The sequence below is a fragment of the Artibeus jamaicensis genome, unplaced genomic scaffold (genome assembly GCF_021234435.1).
Source record: "Artibeus jamaicensis isolate MK-2021 breed Jamaican fruit bat unplaced genomic scaffold, CSHL_Jam_final scaffold_1964, whole genome shotgun sequence".
Lineage (NCBI taxonomy): Eukaryota > Metazoa > Chordata > Mammalia > Chiroptera > Phyllostomidae > Artibeus > Artibeus jamaicensis.
In genome coordinates, this window is record NW_026522030.1 from 18,261,152 (window position 1) to 18,277,629 (window position 16,478).

Sequence of the window (16,478 nt, forward strand, 5' to 3'; positions counted from 1 at the left end):
AATTTAGATACAAGAATGCTTTTGCCTAAATGTCCAATAATTGGAAGCTGTTAAGGAAGTACAGGTAGGCTGTGCACACCTGGAGGACCGCAGACCCCAGGCTCTGGCACCGCCTTGGGGTCTCCAGGGCATCCCATCAAGTGACCGTGCAGCTGCCAGAGCCCATGCTCACGTCCTGGACCTTTGCTCTCAACAGCAGTGGCTGGTACTCATAGGTGCCCTCCATGTCCTGGACCCTGAACCAGGCACTTTGCACGCTTCATCTCGCCAAACCCTCACCTCACCCAATAAGGGAGGACATGAGACTTGGGGAGGCAGAACCCACATCAGGTCAAAGTTGGCAACCCACAGAGCTGGGGCTGGAGGGCAGGACGGCCTGCTTTCACACCCCGTGTCCTCATCACGTGGCCGGGCTCTTGTCTCTATTCCTCAGAGGAGACTTCTGGGTCACTCGGTTCAACCTCCTTGTTTTTCAGAGGGAGAAATTGAGACTTCGCAAGGGTCTCTGATGCAAATTAAAACCACAGGGAGACACCACTCACACCAGTCAGAACAGCCACCATCAACAAATCAGCAAACAACAAGTGCTGGCGAGGTTGTGGAGGAAAGGGGACCCTCGTGCCCTGTTGGTGGGAATGCAGACTGGTGCAGCCACTGTGGAAAGCAGTATGGAGTTTCCTCAGAAAACTAAAAATGGAACTGCCTTCTGACCCAGAGATCCCACAGCTGGAATTAAACCTCAAGAATATTGAAACACCAAATCAAAAGAACCTGGGCACCCCAATGTTCATAGCAGCATTATTTACAATAGCCAAGTGCTGGAAGCAACCTAAGTGCCCATCAGTAAATGAGTGGATCAAAAAACTGGTACATTTACACAATGGAATTCTACGCAGCAGAGAGAAAGAAGGAACTCCTACCCTTTGTGACAACATAGATGGATCCAGAGAGTATTATGCTAAGTGAAATAAGCCAGGCAGTGAAAGACAAATACCATATGATCTCACCTATATGTGGAACATAATTAATGAAATGAACAAATGAGCCAAATAGAACCAGAGACATGGAAAAAAGGGACAGACTGACAGTGACCAGAGGAGAAGGGGAGGGGGATAGTGGGGGAAATAAGAGGAAGGGACTAGTCAAAGGACATCTATGAGTGACCCATGGACATGACAGCAGGGTGAGAGCTGACCGTGGGAGTGTGGGTTGGGCAGGGCAGGGAAGAGCAATGGGGGAAATTTGGCACAACTGTAATAGAACAACAATAAAAAAATAAATAATGGGGTAGGGGTCTCTGTGGGTGTTGGGTTGGGTTCTGCTGATACCTCAGTGATCAAGGCAACATCCCTGAGTCCAGGGAGCTTAATTCTAGCTGTGGGGAGGGAGGCCAGAAGACCAGACAAGTGAACCCATAAGTAGGAAAATTACAAACATGAGAGGTACAAGAAAGAAGACAAAACCAGGAGCTAGAGAACGCCTGTGGTGAGAATGCCAGGGGTTTAGAAAGAGTGGGTCAGGAAGCTGGCCCCAAGAAGTGACAAGTGTTGACACTGGAGGGCCGAGAATATCATGCAAAGATCTGGGGAAGGAGCTTTCTGGCAGAGGAAACAGTGCAGAAGCCCCGAGGTGCAAACAAACCCGATGTGATCAAAGGACCCCCAAAGGGTAGACGAGAGAGAGCCCCCCAATGTACCGTTTCTGCTCCCCCAGGAGGAGCGAAGTGTGAGGGGTGACTGCAGAAGGCCAGCCCCAGGGGTGTGCAGGGGCAGGGCAGACCACAGTGCTGGAAGAAGCCTTGATTTAAAGAGAGTTTCTGCCGTGTACTTGGAGTGAGGAACAGAATGTGCCAGGTGGCCGGGATGTGTTTCTGAGGGAAACGTAAGCAGGGACGCAACCTGAGTCATCCAGCAGGAGCTGAAACAAAGAGGAGGATGTAGACCTGTTGTGGGGTCACCAGCATTCACCTTGGTCGGGCAGAAGTCCTCGCCTGCAAGGCCCATGGTCTTGGCTGTGCCCAGGCAGCTGTGAGTGCCCCCATTCTGCTAATGCCTTGAGCCAAGGGCAAGAGACTTGGGCCGCTGCCCCAGGACCACCCAGCCTTCGATGGCTCAGCTCCACCACCCTCCTGTGCACCAGGCCTGGCCCCAGACAACTTGGGGTGGTTTTCAAAAAGCAGTTATGCCCTTTCAAGTAAAAAAATGAGTGAATAACAGAGATGGAATTGCACCAGTCTAGCAACATGCGTGCATATGCGCATGCTCACGCCCAAACACAAGCTGTGTGACCTTGGGCAAATTTCTGGACCTCTCTGTGCCTCAGGCTGCAAGGGTGGGATATATGGGACCACATCTAAGGGCCCTTCCCAGTATAAACTGATAGTGAATTGATGGTTTCTACATGTAATTTGTCCCCAAAGAGGGTTTTTCCAAGGACTAAACCCTGGGCTCTGTTGCCCTTTCTAGGAGAGGGGTTCAGTCATGGTTTAAGAAAAGGCCGTGCAGAGGCCAAGGGTAATGGTTCCCCATGGCAGCATTCAAATGGATGTGAGAGCTTCCAGGCCTAGAGAGAAAAGATGCTTTCAGTACTTTGAGACCACAGTCAGAACGTTAATATCACCAATAAAATTTAGTTCTGAAATTTCGTTTAATGGGAGAAAAGAATTCTTTTTCATTGTCATTACCAGACCCTGCTGTGCTATGGAAGAGGAAAGAGAAGGGTATGATGTCAGGTCAGAGCAGCCCTTGCCCCTGGGCCCCTGGGACCTGGCCGAGGGCCTTACTCAGGCCGCATGGAGCTCAGAACCCACAAGGCCACCAGGGTATGCCCAGCCTGTACCTCTCTCCTTTTTAGACCATGCCCTGAATTCCCTGCCCAAGTGGAGCTGCTTCTGGTGCCGGGGAATCTCTTGCCTAGGTCAACCTCTTGAGGGTGAACCACTCCTCTGCAGGGGGCAAGGGGCCGCTGATGCTGGAAGGCGGGGAGGTGTGTGTGGATGGAGCTTGGCTGGGCTGCCAGGGTGGACCATGGAGCAAGGCCAGCTCTCCTCGCGCTGCCGGGTCCAGCCGGAAGCTGGAGCCCTACAATTAGGAAGATATATTTCTTAGGATGGGGAGGTAGAAAAGATTTTATTGATCAGTGTGTGGGTCTATCTGTAATTTACATCTTTAGACATAGGAGGTGGTCCTCCACTGGTGCTCTAGCCCCAGGCCCTGCAAATATCGGGGGGACCCTGGTTAGGGTTCATGATTCTTTCACTCTAACTTTGCCAGATATGAGTGTTCAAATTTCAGCCCTGCCACTCACTAGCTCGGTGGTGCTAGGCAAGTCAACTTCCCAGAATCAGTTTCCTCACCTGTGAAACAGGAGTGATTGTGGTACCCGTCCTGTGAGGTGGTTGTGAGGATTAAATGAGATCACGCACAGGAAGAGCCTGGACGTTCGGAAGGTCTCGGCTCTCGGCACTGCATGCCTGACGTCCCTGCCGGTTGTAACTGCTGTCCCCCCACCCCTTGTTTTCCAGACCCCACAGCAGTATGAGAGAGAGTACAACAGCAAGCGGTCGGGCGTGGGACCCAGCAAGTTCCACGGGTATGCCTACGACGGCATCTGGGTCATCGCCAAGACGCTGCAGAGGGCCATGGAGACGCTGCACGCCAGCAGCCGGCACCAGCGGATCCAGGACTTCAACTACACGGACCACACGCTGGGCAGGATCATCCTCAACGCCATGAATGAGACCAACTTCTTCGGGGTCACGGTCAGTCCCAGTCCCCCGGCTGTGCTTTCCTTGGTGCCCCTTGGAGACAGGTGTGGCCAGGAGGGCTGTGTCCCACACCCTCTGACGCTAGATCCATTTCCTCAGATTGCTAATGTAACTTCCTGTGGGCCATGGGCTTTCAGAGCTGCGGAAACGTGAAGGTGCCGTGGACGCTCTTGGGCACGTTGGGAAATGCTTTCCTGTAACGTGTGGATTAGAGAGGCTGTAATGAGTGGGCTGCATGCAGAGTGGGTGGAACTCGCCAGGAGGTGGGGCGGGTAGCAGAAGCTCTAGACTAACGTTAGATTAAAATCCTGGACCTTTACTTTCAAGTTACTTCTTCAAACACAGTTTTCATTCCCGAAATGGAAATAATACCTACTCTGGTAGGTAATTATAAAGGTCAGCCATTACAGAGTAAAAACTGCTCATGTTTGTTGAGCAAGCAACTTGCTCTGAGCCTCAAGTGTTTTATCTGGGAAATGGGGATAATGATGTGTGTCTTGCAAAGAAGTTGGTAAAATTAACAGTGATAATAATGGCTAATAATTTTTGAATGCTTATATGCTAGATACTATGCTAATAAGCACTTTGTGTAGCTTAAACTCAATACTGTATGCCCGGTGCTAGGCACTCAAGAAATGCTAGTGCTAGTTATTGCTGATAATGGTCTCATCACATCCCTTTGTCAGTCATAGGAAGCAGGTCTGCTATTATCCCCATTAGAGGTGAGGAGCCTGGAGCTCAGAGCATTTAAGCATTGAATGTGATCAGAGAGAGCTGGAATTTGGACTGGGTCTGGCTCTTAATTGTCGTGTTACCCTACCTCCTTGTAATGGGCCTAAGTGGCAGTGATTTCTGTCTCATGATGATGTATTTGTCATTGACTCTGCTCCCAGAAAATGTGAAAAATGTATCTAAAGAGTAGGTTGAAATGGCTAAAGTGCTGCCTCAGTGTTGAAGAGTCGTTTACGGAATCAGTCTGTCTTGGGGCATTAAGAGAAGGAGATAGGATGAGTTGGTTGGTGCATTTTGTGAATATTCCTGTTCCTAGTGCACACACTCGGGCTGGCCCCAGGGTCTGGTGGGCTGAGCACTGAGCCCCTGCGCAGGTGTCAGGGGCACCGAGGCACCGAGGCAAGTGAGATGGGCTCCCTGTCCTGGAGCCTGTGGTCCAGACGCAGGGGCCGGACCTCAACACAAATGACAAGAGGTGCTCCGTGCTATGGGAGAAGCTATGTGAGCCCAGAGGGATTTCTGTAACCTTTCACTGCGGCCTCCTCCGTGAAAAAGTCCAAGGAGGCCTCTGGGAAGAGGCAGCCTGTGAGCTGTGCCTCCGACATGCCAGAGAAGGGACTGGCATCTGGCCGGGTGGAGCGTGGTGCACAAGAGGGAGACGCAGGCGCATGTGGCGGGAACGCTGGAAAGGAGGACAACGAGGCTGGGAAGGTAGATCGGATCGGTGCCCGCTTCTGAAGGAACAAGCTAAGGAGATGGGCCTTTCTCTTCAAAGTCAAGGCTTCTCCAAGTGTACCCCGACCGGCAGCACCAGTGTGCCCTGGGAGCCGGTTAGAAACACAGAGGCTCCATCCAGCCCTACCCCGGACCCTCGGACTCAGAGCCCGGGGGGCTGGGCCCCGAGGCTGTGGTGTAGCAAACCCGCTCCACGATTCTAATGCACGCTGGAGCTCAAGGACCAGCGGAGTGGGTGATCGCAGCACAGCCTACATTCAGGCTGGAAAGTTTAACAGCTCTCCTCAGAAGAGTGGTTTTAAAAAAAATCTTTTTTATCCTCAGAACCTCTTATAAAATCTCACGTGGTGCCTGGTATAAACCATTCAGGTGGAAAAGGAGCTTCTCAGGTGAACGGAGGAGGAGCCTGGAGCCCTGTCTGTTTAGCCCCCTCTTCCCATAGCCCCCGCCTCATCCCACCCCACAGCCCGGAGGCCTCTCCCTTCAGAAGGCCCCACAGAGCACCAAAGACTTTTGTCTTCATGTACAAATCCAGACTGAGACTTACAGAGGGATGGGGTTCCCCCGGGGCCCCACTGTAGCAGAGCTATCTCAAGACAAGGGAACACCGATTCAGGTCATCTTTACCCACGTGGCTTCTCACTTAATAGAATGAGTTCATAGAACCCCAAGTTGCAGTGGCTGGATAGAGAGCTACAGAATCTAGGAAGCATTTTGCTGTCTCTCATCACCCTAGAACTCAGGCATTTGGCCTGAGGTGTCTTAGCTGGACATCATTTATAACCACTTCTAAGTGCTCCCTTTCATCTGAGCCAAATAATTCATGGTCCCTACCTGATGAGCAATTAAATAAGACAGCCTGAATCGCTCCCCATGCTGGAAGATGAGTTTCTTTTTAATGGGAAATTCCTTGACACATATTTATGACCGCTCCGACTTGTGACTCATAATTCAGCGAGCGTCAGACCCGAAAGCGGTCTTATAGATCCTCCAAATGCACCCCCTCACATTGTGCATGAGGATCTGCGGTACAGGCAGGGGGCTTCCAAAGTCACAGGGGAGGAGACTGATTTGGCAAAGCCAGGGAGCTCTGCTTGGTCCGTCTGCCCTTCTCTGTGCCAGTCGCCCATCAGCTGAGACAGAGGTTGCAACAGAGAAACAGTTCTCCACTCCCTCCCTGCCCTGCCGTTTCTCCTGAGCCCCTTTGTCCCATATTAATAGGTGCTCGTCCCTGGGTTGTAGTACAGGTTTCATTAAAATTGTCTTCCAATCAGAGGGGGAAAAAGGACACCTGCTGACAAAAGAAAAAGTGTCTCTGTGGTCCAAGGAGACCATAGAAGGCCAAGTTCGGTCATAAATAAAGAGCTAGAAAGGACAGGAGCAGGAGAAAATAGATAGAAGCATTTCCTCTTGGCTGAAGGGTTTTCATTACACAGCACACACTGTATCCATTTTTCCCCTCTTAGGCAGACGCCTTCTTCCGGGTCACCCATTCAGCATGTTTACTATACAGAAAATCGTTTAAACACATTAAGTCAGTTGTATCTCTGACTCAATTTTAATAGATTCAGTATGCACACTCTCAGCTGGGAGCCGGGCCGGTGGCTCCTGGCTGGCAGGTGGAAGAGGAGATTTTGCCATGCACCCCAGGCCTGGAGTCTGGCGTAGCTCGGGGTCCGGCTCTGTTTTGTGTCCTCAGGGAACACCCAGAAGTGGGATTCCGTGTGTCCACCTGCACACAGGTGGCCTGGGGATCCTGTCTACCATGGATTCCCTACATGCCCGGATCTGATTTTCAGCCCGGTTATAACTTCTCTGGTTCACTATTTAGGTCTCAAAAGCCAGAGAATTTTGAGAATCCCCCTTGGCAGAGCTCATGTGCAGGGCAGCGATTCCTAAACTTCTGTATGCATGAGACTCTCCCAGAGAGCTTCGTTAAAACGTCAGCTTTCCCAGCCCTGCCCCAGGACTCATGATGCAGGGGCTTTGCAGTAACACCAGGGAATCCACTGTATCAACAAGCCGTCTGGGCGACCCCCAAACAGCAACCTACAGGATTGCTCGGGGCTTCGTTGCATGCACACACACACATTTTGATTTTTTAAGTCTGTCAGAGATGTGTTTGTTCCTGTGTTCATTCTCTCCTTTGGTAGACTCTGCCCTGGGTACTGAGAGTGGGAGCGTAGACAGGTATAGCGTGTGGTCCCTCCCTCCAGAGCCCCTGCCCAGGGCAGGAGAGAGGCAAGTAGAGAAATATTTGCTGGGCAGTAAGTATCCAATGTCTGCCCAAGGTCCCTGGAGGGAGGATCCCATTCTGCTTACAGAAATAAAGACCTGGGAGCTGTCCTCAATTTTCTTGCAGTTCAGTGGGCAAAGCAACATGCGTGAGTAATTGTAAGGTACCCATGCTGTGGGTGCTGGTCATCCCGTGCCATGGGCCGGGAGCAAGGATGCAATGCCAGGCTCCCCACCCCAGCACTCGTGGCGATAAACTGTGCATTAACAGACTCCTCCAGTGAGGCTTTCCTACCTACGATATTGTGATTTATAAAAAAATACATATACGAAGGGGGACCCTGAAAAAACTGGAATTATCTTCTGAAGCCCTTGTAGTACAGGCTTCCCCCACTAGGCGAGTGTTCTAGGAACCCATCTGTACCAGTGCACCAGTTGGCGTTGTTGTGAAAGGCTGCATTCAGCTTCAGTGAAATTTTTTTGAAGACTCAGTGCATTTGCCCATGTCATGATGGGTGATTTACGAGTGGACCTGCGACACTCTGCTGAGTGTTCAGCAGTTTTTCCCAAAAATGGCATAAACTCCATGCCCCACTCCCCATTCATCCAATCTCAACCCAAGCTACTTTTTTTTTTTTGTTTCCCTGGGTGAAAAAAGTCCTCCAAGGGAAACATTTTGCCCATGTGGAAGAGGTGGAACAAAAAACAGCAGAAGCACTAAAAGGCATCAAAACTGACGAATTCAAAAACTGTTTTGACTGATGGAAAAAAGTCTCAATGGGTGTATTGCATAAAATGTAGAGTATTTTGAAGGTGACTGAAGTTTAAACATGTAAGAATAAATGTACATTTTAAAATATATTTTATTGATTATGCTATTACAGTTGTCCCAATTTTCCCCCTTTATTTCCTCCAAGCAGTACCCCCCATTGCCTCCGGCATTCTCCCCTCCCATTAGTTCATGTCCATGGATCATACACATAAGATCTTTGGCTCCTCCCTTTCCCATACTATTCTGAAACTCCCTCTGCCTATTTTGTGCCTACCATTTATGCTTCATATTCCCTGTGCCTTTTCTCCCATTCGCCCCTCCCTCCACTCCCCACTGATAACCCTCCATGTGATCTCCATTTCTGTGGTTCTGTTCCTGTTCTAGTTGTTTGCTTGGTTCATTTTTTAGAGTCAGTTGTTGATAGTTGTGAATTTGTTACCATTTTAATGTTCATAGTTTTGATCTTCTTTTTCTTCAATAAGTCCCTTTAACATTTCATATAATAATGGTTTGGTGATGATGAACTCCTTTAGCTTTACCTTGTCTGGGAAGCACTTTATCTGCCCTTCAATTCTAAATGATAGCTTTCTGAATAGAGTAGTCTTGGATGTAGGTGCTTGCTTTTCATCACTTTGAATACTTCTTACCAGTCCTTTCCTGCCAATAAGGTTTCTTTTGAGAAATCAGCTGACAGTCTGATGGGCACTCCTTTATAGGTAACTCTCTGCCTTTCTCTCGCTGCTTTTAAGATTCTCTCTTTATCTTTAACCTTTGACATTTTAATTATAATGTGTCTTGGTGTGGTCCTCTTTGGGTCCATCTTGTTTGGGACTCTCTGCTTCCTGAACTTGTTGTCTATTTCCTCCACCAAATTAGAGAAGTTTTATTTCACTATTTTCTCAAATAAGTTTCAATTTCTTGTTCTTCCTCTTTTCCTGCTGGCATCCCTATGATTCGGATGTTGGTACATTTGGAGATGTCCCCGAGGCTCCTCATTCTATCCTCACTTTTTGGAATTCTTTTTTCTTCTTGCTGTTCTAATTGAATGCTTATTTCCTCCTTATGTTCCAAATCGTTGATTTGAATCTCGGTGTCATATCCTTCATTGTTGGTTCCCTATGGATTTTTCTTTATTTCACTTAATGTAACCTCCATTTCTTCCTGGACCTTTTTTATGCATTTGCTGTACTCATGTGTTCTTTGAGCATCCCGATAACCAGTGTTTTGAACTCTGCATCTGATAGGTTGGTTATCTCTGTTTTGTTTAGTTGTTTTTCTGGGGTTTTATTCTGTTCTTTCACCTGAGCTGTATTTCTTTGTCTCCTCAATTTGGCAGCCTCCCTGTGTTTGTTTCTGTGTATTAAGTAGAGCTGCTTTGACTCCCTGTCTTAGTAGTGTAGTCTATTGTAGAAGGCATCTATAAATTGTGTGGGGCAGAGCCTTAGGTAATCGCCAGGTGGGAGGCAACCTGCTTCACTGCTTTGTGGCTCTGTGGGGATGGGGGGCAGGCTCTGAGAGGGGACAATGCCACTGCCTGGCTTTGGGAGGTTTGCCCAGCACTCTCACTGTTTCTAGTCACCTCTCCCACTCCCTGTAGGCGACAGTTGCCCTTCCAGCTAGTGCCCTGGTGCTGAATCCCAGAGGGGGTGGGTCTATATAAGTTCTAAGTCCATGTGGGCCCTCTCAGTAGTGTCTCCTGAAAATCCAGCAGTTTCTTCCGCTGCCCCACCCCACACTGGATTTTACAGCCAAAACTTATGGGGATTTATCTTCCTGGGACTGAAACCCGGGGCTGTGTGGTCTGGCCTGGGGCTGGGATCCTTCGCTCCCGAGGTGTGCCCAATTTTTATCCACCACACGTACATGTGGGGCCACATGTTCCACCACCTCTCCACACCACATTGGGTCTCCATGCCTCTCTGCCCATCTCCACATCTCTATCCCACCTATCCATCTGGATGAATGTGGCTTTGTTAAGTCCTTGGTTGTTGGACTACCATATAGCTCGATTTTATGACAGTTCTGGGTGTAATTTGTTTTGAGGTCTGGTTGTAATCTTTTTTGTAGTTGTATGAAGAGGTAAAACATGTTTACCTATGCCTGCATCTTGACTGGAAGTCTTAATACACATTTTGGGGGGTCCCCCTCATATTCGGTCATTCAGGTGACCAACATATATTTCTCACACGTGTTTGGTCTTCATCCCCATTTCCTGGCTCACAGCTCCCAAAACCCTCAGGATTTCCTAAATGCTGAGAGTGATGTAGGTGTCTTTTGTTCGATTAATGAGGTAACTTTTGGAAAGCATCTCAGGATGGGTGTTGGTTGCCAGTGGAGCCAACCTTGTGATCAGAGGGCTAGAATTTTCAGTCCCACCTTCCCACCCTACTTCTGGAGAGGAGAGAGGAGAGAGGGGCTGAAGGTTGAATCAGTTGCCAATGGCCAGTAATTTCAAACCCATAAAAGCCCAGGAGAGTCTCAGCCAGACTGTTTCCATGAGCCACAGTGCTGAGCCCCAGGCCCACATGGACAGAAGCTCCTTTGGGACCCCTGGCCTAGTGCATCTCTTCATCTGGCTATTGATTCGTATCCTTCAATATTCTCTGTAGCAAACTGGTGATCCAGTGAAACTCGGGAAAACTGTTTTCCTGAATTTTGTGAGCTGCTCTAGCAAATGAATCAAGCCCAAGGAGGGGTCATGGAGGTTTCTGATTTATAGCCAGTCAGTCAGAAGCACAGGTCTGACCTAGGAAGCTGTCCTGTGGGACTGAGCCTCTTACTGTGGGATCTGGTGCTGTCTCCTGGTACCTGGTGTCAGAATTGAGCTGAATTCTTGGATACCCTACTGATCTCCGGGAATTGCTTGTCAGTGTGGGGAAGTCTATACACACACACACACACACACACATTGAAATTGGGCCCAGGAACCCATTTACTACCAGAGGTACATTAAATTTGCCAACAGGATATAACCCTTCCAAACAGGCTTTGGAACATGTGCCAAACATCCAGGTGAAAATCAAAGTCTTAATTTTCTTTGGGTGATTATTTTTAAATTCTTCTCAGTTTCCTGTCTCTTGAAACAAGGGTGATACCCCAGATCTCAAAGTGGACACATGCTTCGGGCATGCCAGACTAAGGTACAACGATGGCTCTAACCGGCATATACCCCCTTTGGCAACTGTTTCTTCTAACTTGTCTTTTAAAATGACACTACATTTAACCAGGTGCCTATGACAGAGGCCAAGTTAGTAATACCTCGTTATACTCTGTTGTGAAAATGTAATGTGCATACTATTTTCCTAGGAAGTTATGAAGGGTATATACATCAGATTTGTGTGGGGCTGTGAGACTTCCAAGAGCATTTGGCCGTAGAAATTGAAAGAAGCTCCTGAGGAATATTTTTGATTGTGAGAGGGCCCATTTTTACTAAACCGTTTCCTGTGATTGCCCCTCATTCCCTGTGGGTGGTCTAAAGTAGAAGTATTCACGGCTGCAAAACAGGTGACCCGTAAGTTCCTCTAAGTATCAGGCCTGGTCTTCGCCCTCTGTCCAGCCTTCCCTTGGCCAGCTGTGGGTCTAGACATCTCGGTGTAACACCTGTTGGGAAAGGCCAGCTGCCCGGGGTTCAGGCACGTCCCCTCTGCTGGCTGTTATCTGCTAACTGATCTCACCAAGAAGCTGACAAAGAATAGCAGATGATAGTTTACGGAGTTTATTGATCTGTTTGCCTTTGTTACTGGTGAACAAGAATCCAGCCCCTAAGCCAGTGTGTCCCTTAAAGTTCAAGTTATGCAAGATTTTTAAAGAATTGCTAAGGCTTAAATACTGCTGCTCACCTCCCGTGCCAACGTTTTGCCTGAGAAACAAACATCATAGAGTAAACTCAGTTTGGTTGAATCCAGTTACTCCAGGTGCCTGGCATCATGTGGCAAGAGATGGCCACCGAGTCCCCATCCCAGAGAAATCTCACTGTTGGCTGAAGACCCCATTTATTTCACACCCACTGTTGCCTTGCTCTGCTATGATCCTCAAATTGTGCAGTTGATTTTTTATCTGAATAGGATACTTCACACACACACACACACACACACACACACACACACACACATTAAAAGTCGCGTTGTCAAAGCCAAATTCTCTCTCCTGCCTGTCTAATCTTCGGGGGTCCTGGTTGTATTCTCCCATACCAAAGGCTAACCTTTGGCTTCCCCACCAACTGCCCATTTGTGCCTCACACTTGACATCATCATTTAGCTTATAGATTTTTTTTAGGTTGAATTTGAGTGAAATAAGAAACAGAGCACTAGGAACTCCACCAAAAGGGGATAGAACTCTTCCAAGCCAGGATGTGACCCCTTTGAGGGCTGCTCAGTCTACCGGTCATGACCCCGGCCCCGGACTCCCAGCATTCCGCCTGTTACTCGGTTTTGTCCTCGAGGCGATCACTAGAGAACCTGTCAGAAGCTTTGGGACAATCCAAGTGTGACATGTCTACTGAGTGACCTAGAAAATGGGGCTTGTCCCATGACGTCACACTGGCTCCCAGTGCCACTTGCGGTTCCCTATTTATTCTAAGGTCCCCCTTTCATGAGCCTTTCTTGGCTGTTGACCGGGATCAAGAGCTAACCCTTCCAGAACTTCCTCTACACCCGCTTTATTCCCACCCCATCCCAGACCCAGAGCGTTCCAGCGAAATCGTACCATACACAAACTTAACACGGGAGCTGATTTGAGAACCTCATCTCATCTCTCTGCCTCTGTTTCCTGACCAACCAGCGCACCCTCAAACAACTCAGATACAGTGCACCCTGCTGACCTATAACAGGAAATGCAAATTTGAAAAATTGGGCCGAAGGAAGCCACAGTCAGCCACTGAGAGCTGTGTGACCTCGGGGAATTATTTACCGCTCTGTGCCTCAGCTTCCTCATCTGTAGAGTGGAGGGAAATACACCCTATTTAGTAAGGTTATTGGACGCTAACAATAGTGTTCAGCACCCAATAACTGCACCATCATTACTACTATTAATATTATTACTTCTGCTGTTACGATGGTGAGTTAATGTGGGTCTAATCGATCAATATGTAGATGCAAGTCCAGCAAACATTCTATTCCCATTTAGTGCCAGTCTGTCTCACATGTATTATTTCACATAATCCTTTCAACAATAAACAAATCTATTAACTTGTAATAAGGTTTTAGTGGTTTAGTATCACAATGGAATATAGCAAGCCATGCCTGGAAGTAGGGCCACTTTTGAAATCTCTGCTGCCACTCCTGTAGGGATTTGACAGGCTTCCTAAACTTGGATGGTATCTGCTCACAGCCACCCACCTGCCCTCCCCTTAGCCCCACCCACTGCTGCCCAGACTCCAGAGGCCCCAAGGATCCTGCTCAGCATGATACACAAACACTAATCTCCGCAGAGGCTGCCCCACACAGCTCTCCTGGGATCTGTATTAGAGGTTTGGTTAGGTTTGTCCATTCCCTAGTGGCTTGGGGGGCTCACACCTTGGGCAGTTGGGGCCTACTGGCCTGGAGGTCCCCGGGACTCACAGCCCAGCCCAGCCAGCAGCAGTGACTAGCTGGTGTGGCGGCCCACCACCGGTGCCACTCACCCTCAGAGGCCCCCCACCAAGGGGTTGGGCTGGGACTAGGCCTCCACAAAACTGCATCTAGGCATGGCCCCTTTTCCTCTCTCCCTACAGGTTTCTGCTGAGAACTCACCCTTTATCAATCGCTTGCACATGATCCCCTGTCCTAGACTCTGCTTCTGGAGGACCCAGTCTAAGCCTCCCATGTGTCTTTGTTGACACTTAGAGCATTTTCAAGAGGGAATTTTTACTGGAACCTAATTGTTATCTGTGTATTAAGCATAGCACCAAACCACCCACGTCGCCTCTCCCACGCCAGGTCCCAGACTCTTCTCGCTCACACTCTATTGTGCTTTCCTGTTTTAGTCAGCCTGTGGGAGAGCCAGGTTCGTCTCCTCCGGCGAAGGGGCAGATCTCAGATTTGCAGGGACCACCACCTCTCATCCCTCCAATGTCCACAGAGCTTTACCCCTCGTGCTTCGCACTTGCCAGAAGCTCGGCCAACCCTGGTAACCTTGAGTAAACTTGGTTGGATTGAATCCACACACGATTGAGAAATTCGGTACCACTCTCCTATTCGGCTGCCTTCTGGGCTTCTCTAAACTGAAAAGCCTTTTGCAACCCAATAAATAATCAGAACTGATCACGGAAGTATTAACAGGAATCTGTTCTCGAATCTGCTAATAATGAGTCCCATATCCTTGCTGTGACATCTGGCATCACTAGTTCACCTTCTGTTGTGGAAATCTCCCTGGGGTGGGGTGTGTGTGTGTGTGTGTGTGTGTGTGTGTTGGGATGAGGATGAGGGGCTTGCACTGCTTCCTCCCTGAGTCAGGAGAGAAACCTGCCCTTTACCCTCTGCCCCCCTTAGCGTCTCTCTGGGGCCCAGGTGCCAGGGCCTGAGGGGAAGGGACCCTCTGTGACCTGAGGCTGTTAGGAGCCTTCCCTACAGGAAATTGCTACTAATAAACAGCAACTGTAATAATAATCCTTTATGGGTGGCTGTCCCGTGTGCAAAGTACATTTATAGTCCCCGTCTCCTGTGTTCCTCGACATAGTTATATTCGTTAACATAAGACTAATAACAGCCACCAGTTAATGAGCTCCCGCTGCATCCCAGGCCACACCCTAAGCACTGTACACACATAATTGAATATAATGCTGAAAGCGGCCACCCAGTGGGGGATGTATAATTCCAATCACCTGGAACACTTCTCCCAGTGAGCCGCAGGTGGTCCTCACCTGTGTCGCATCTCTGTCCACATGTCCCCTCCGTGAGGCCCTCCCCGACACCCTATTTACAATTGCAGCTCCCACCACCTTCATTCTTCCTCACAGGAGCCACCCCCACCTGATGTGCCGCGCATTTGACTTACACGTTGTCTGTTTTGTCCTCTGCTGTCTCCCTGAGACTTAGAACCAGGTGCCTGGGACATAGTAGGTGCCTGGCAAATACATGTTTAGTGAATGAATAATCTGGAATTAATTAATGACCATGTCAAAGATAAATGATTTATCCAACATTGTATAGGTAGAGAGTAACAGAGTTCATTCAAAACTGCCCAATCTGGCCAACTGAAAAGCCCATGTTCTTAACCACTTGGATATTCTATTAATCCAACCAGCATCCCCAGTACCCTTGTAGAATCCAGAGCTGGGCTAGACAGAAGTCAGATGTCAGGTTTGCCCCGGGGGAACACACCATCCAAACCACCAAGTGGAATGAATAGGGGAGAGCAGAAACTGTTTTCCTCAGGTTAGTAGTGGATGAAGTTGTGGTCCATCCTCTGTGCTGGCTATTGTGTCCAACTGCCCCTCCCCACTGGACCGTGAGCTTGTGGGCCCCTTGACTGGGGCCTGTTACTCTCTCTGTCCCCCCAGTGCCTTATATAACACTGGTTTTTAGTCCGTGGAATACCTGTTTGTTGGTTGAATAGATTAGGAAATTGTAGCTCAGTGAGGCTGCAGAGAGCTATGCTAGAGCCCCAGGCTATGTAGGTGAGGAGCCTACACCCCAAGGTCTTCCAATTGTAGATGCAGGTGTCTCCGCACAACCTCGTGCTCGGCGCTGCTTGGCTGCCCTCCTCCTATTTATTTAAACACAATTACAAATGACTGCAGATAATGTACAGCACCAGAAAGAAACCTACTCCTTCTGCTGTCAGAGAGATTTGAAAGATCAAAATAATGTGGTTTAGTAATTTGTTTGAATTGATGCCTAGCCTTCCAAAGCTTGCAAGTTTGACTTCCTCAAGTCAGGGAAAATGGCTGTTTCTTTTATGAGAAGCAGTGTGGGGGCGTGTATCATCTTATGAGAGCTTCCTTGGCAGCCCTACGTATATACTCAGTCCAGGTCCCCGTGAGAAGCAGACACAGAAAGGAGCTGGTAACATGGTGGTCACGGTAGCAATTACTAGAATGACAAATGTCGTGACGACAGGAGTAGCTATAGCTTTGCATGATCACTATGGATGGGGACTATGTTAAGCTCTCAAATGCATTATCTCATTTAGTCCTCCTAAGAACCCCTGTTATGGGCTGAATGGCATCTCTCTAAAATTTCACATTTGAACTTCTAACTCAGAGCACCTCAGGGTGCGGCCTCATTTGGAAATTTGGTTGCTGCAGATGGGTTACTTGGG

At 48.8% G+C, this 16,478-nt stretch overlaps 1 protein-coding gene across 1 annotated transcript in view; it reads left to right on the top strand.

Annotated features, from left to right (window-relative positions):
- Window positions 1–16,478, top strand: part of GABBR2 (gamma-aminobutyric acid type B receptor subunit 2) — a 329,685-nt gene that overhangs the window by 195,329 nt on the left and 117,878 nt on the right. The window contains exon 7 of the mRNA XM_053656129.1: window positions 3,524–3,760. Within this exon, the coding sequence (XP_053512104.1) occupies window positions 3,524–3,760 (237 nt within the window). The remainder of the gene's footprint in view (window positions 1–3,523; window positions 3,761–16,478) is intronic.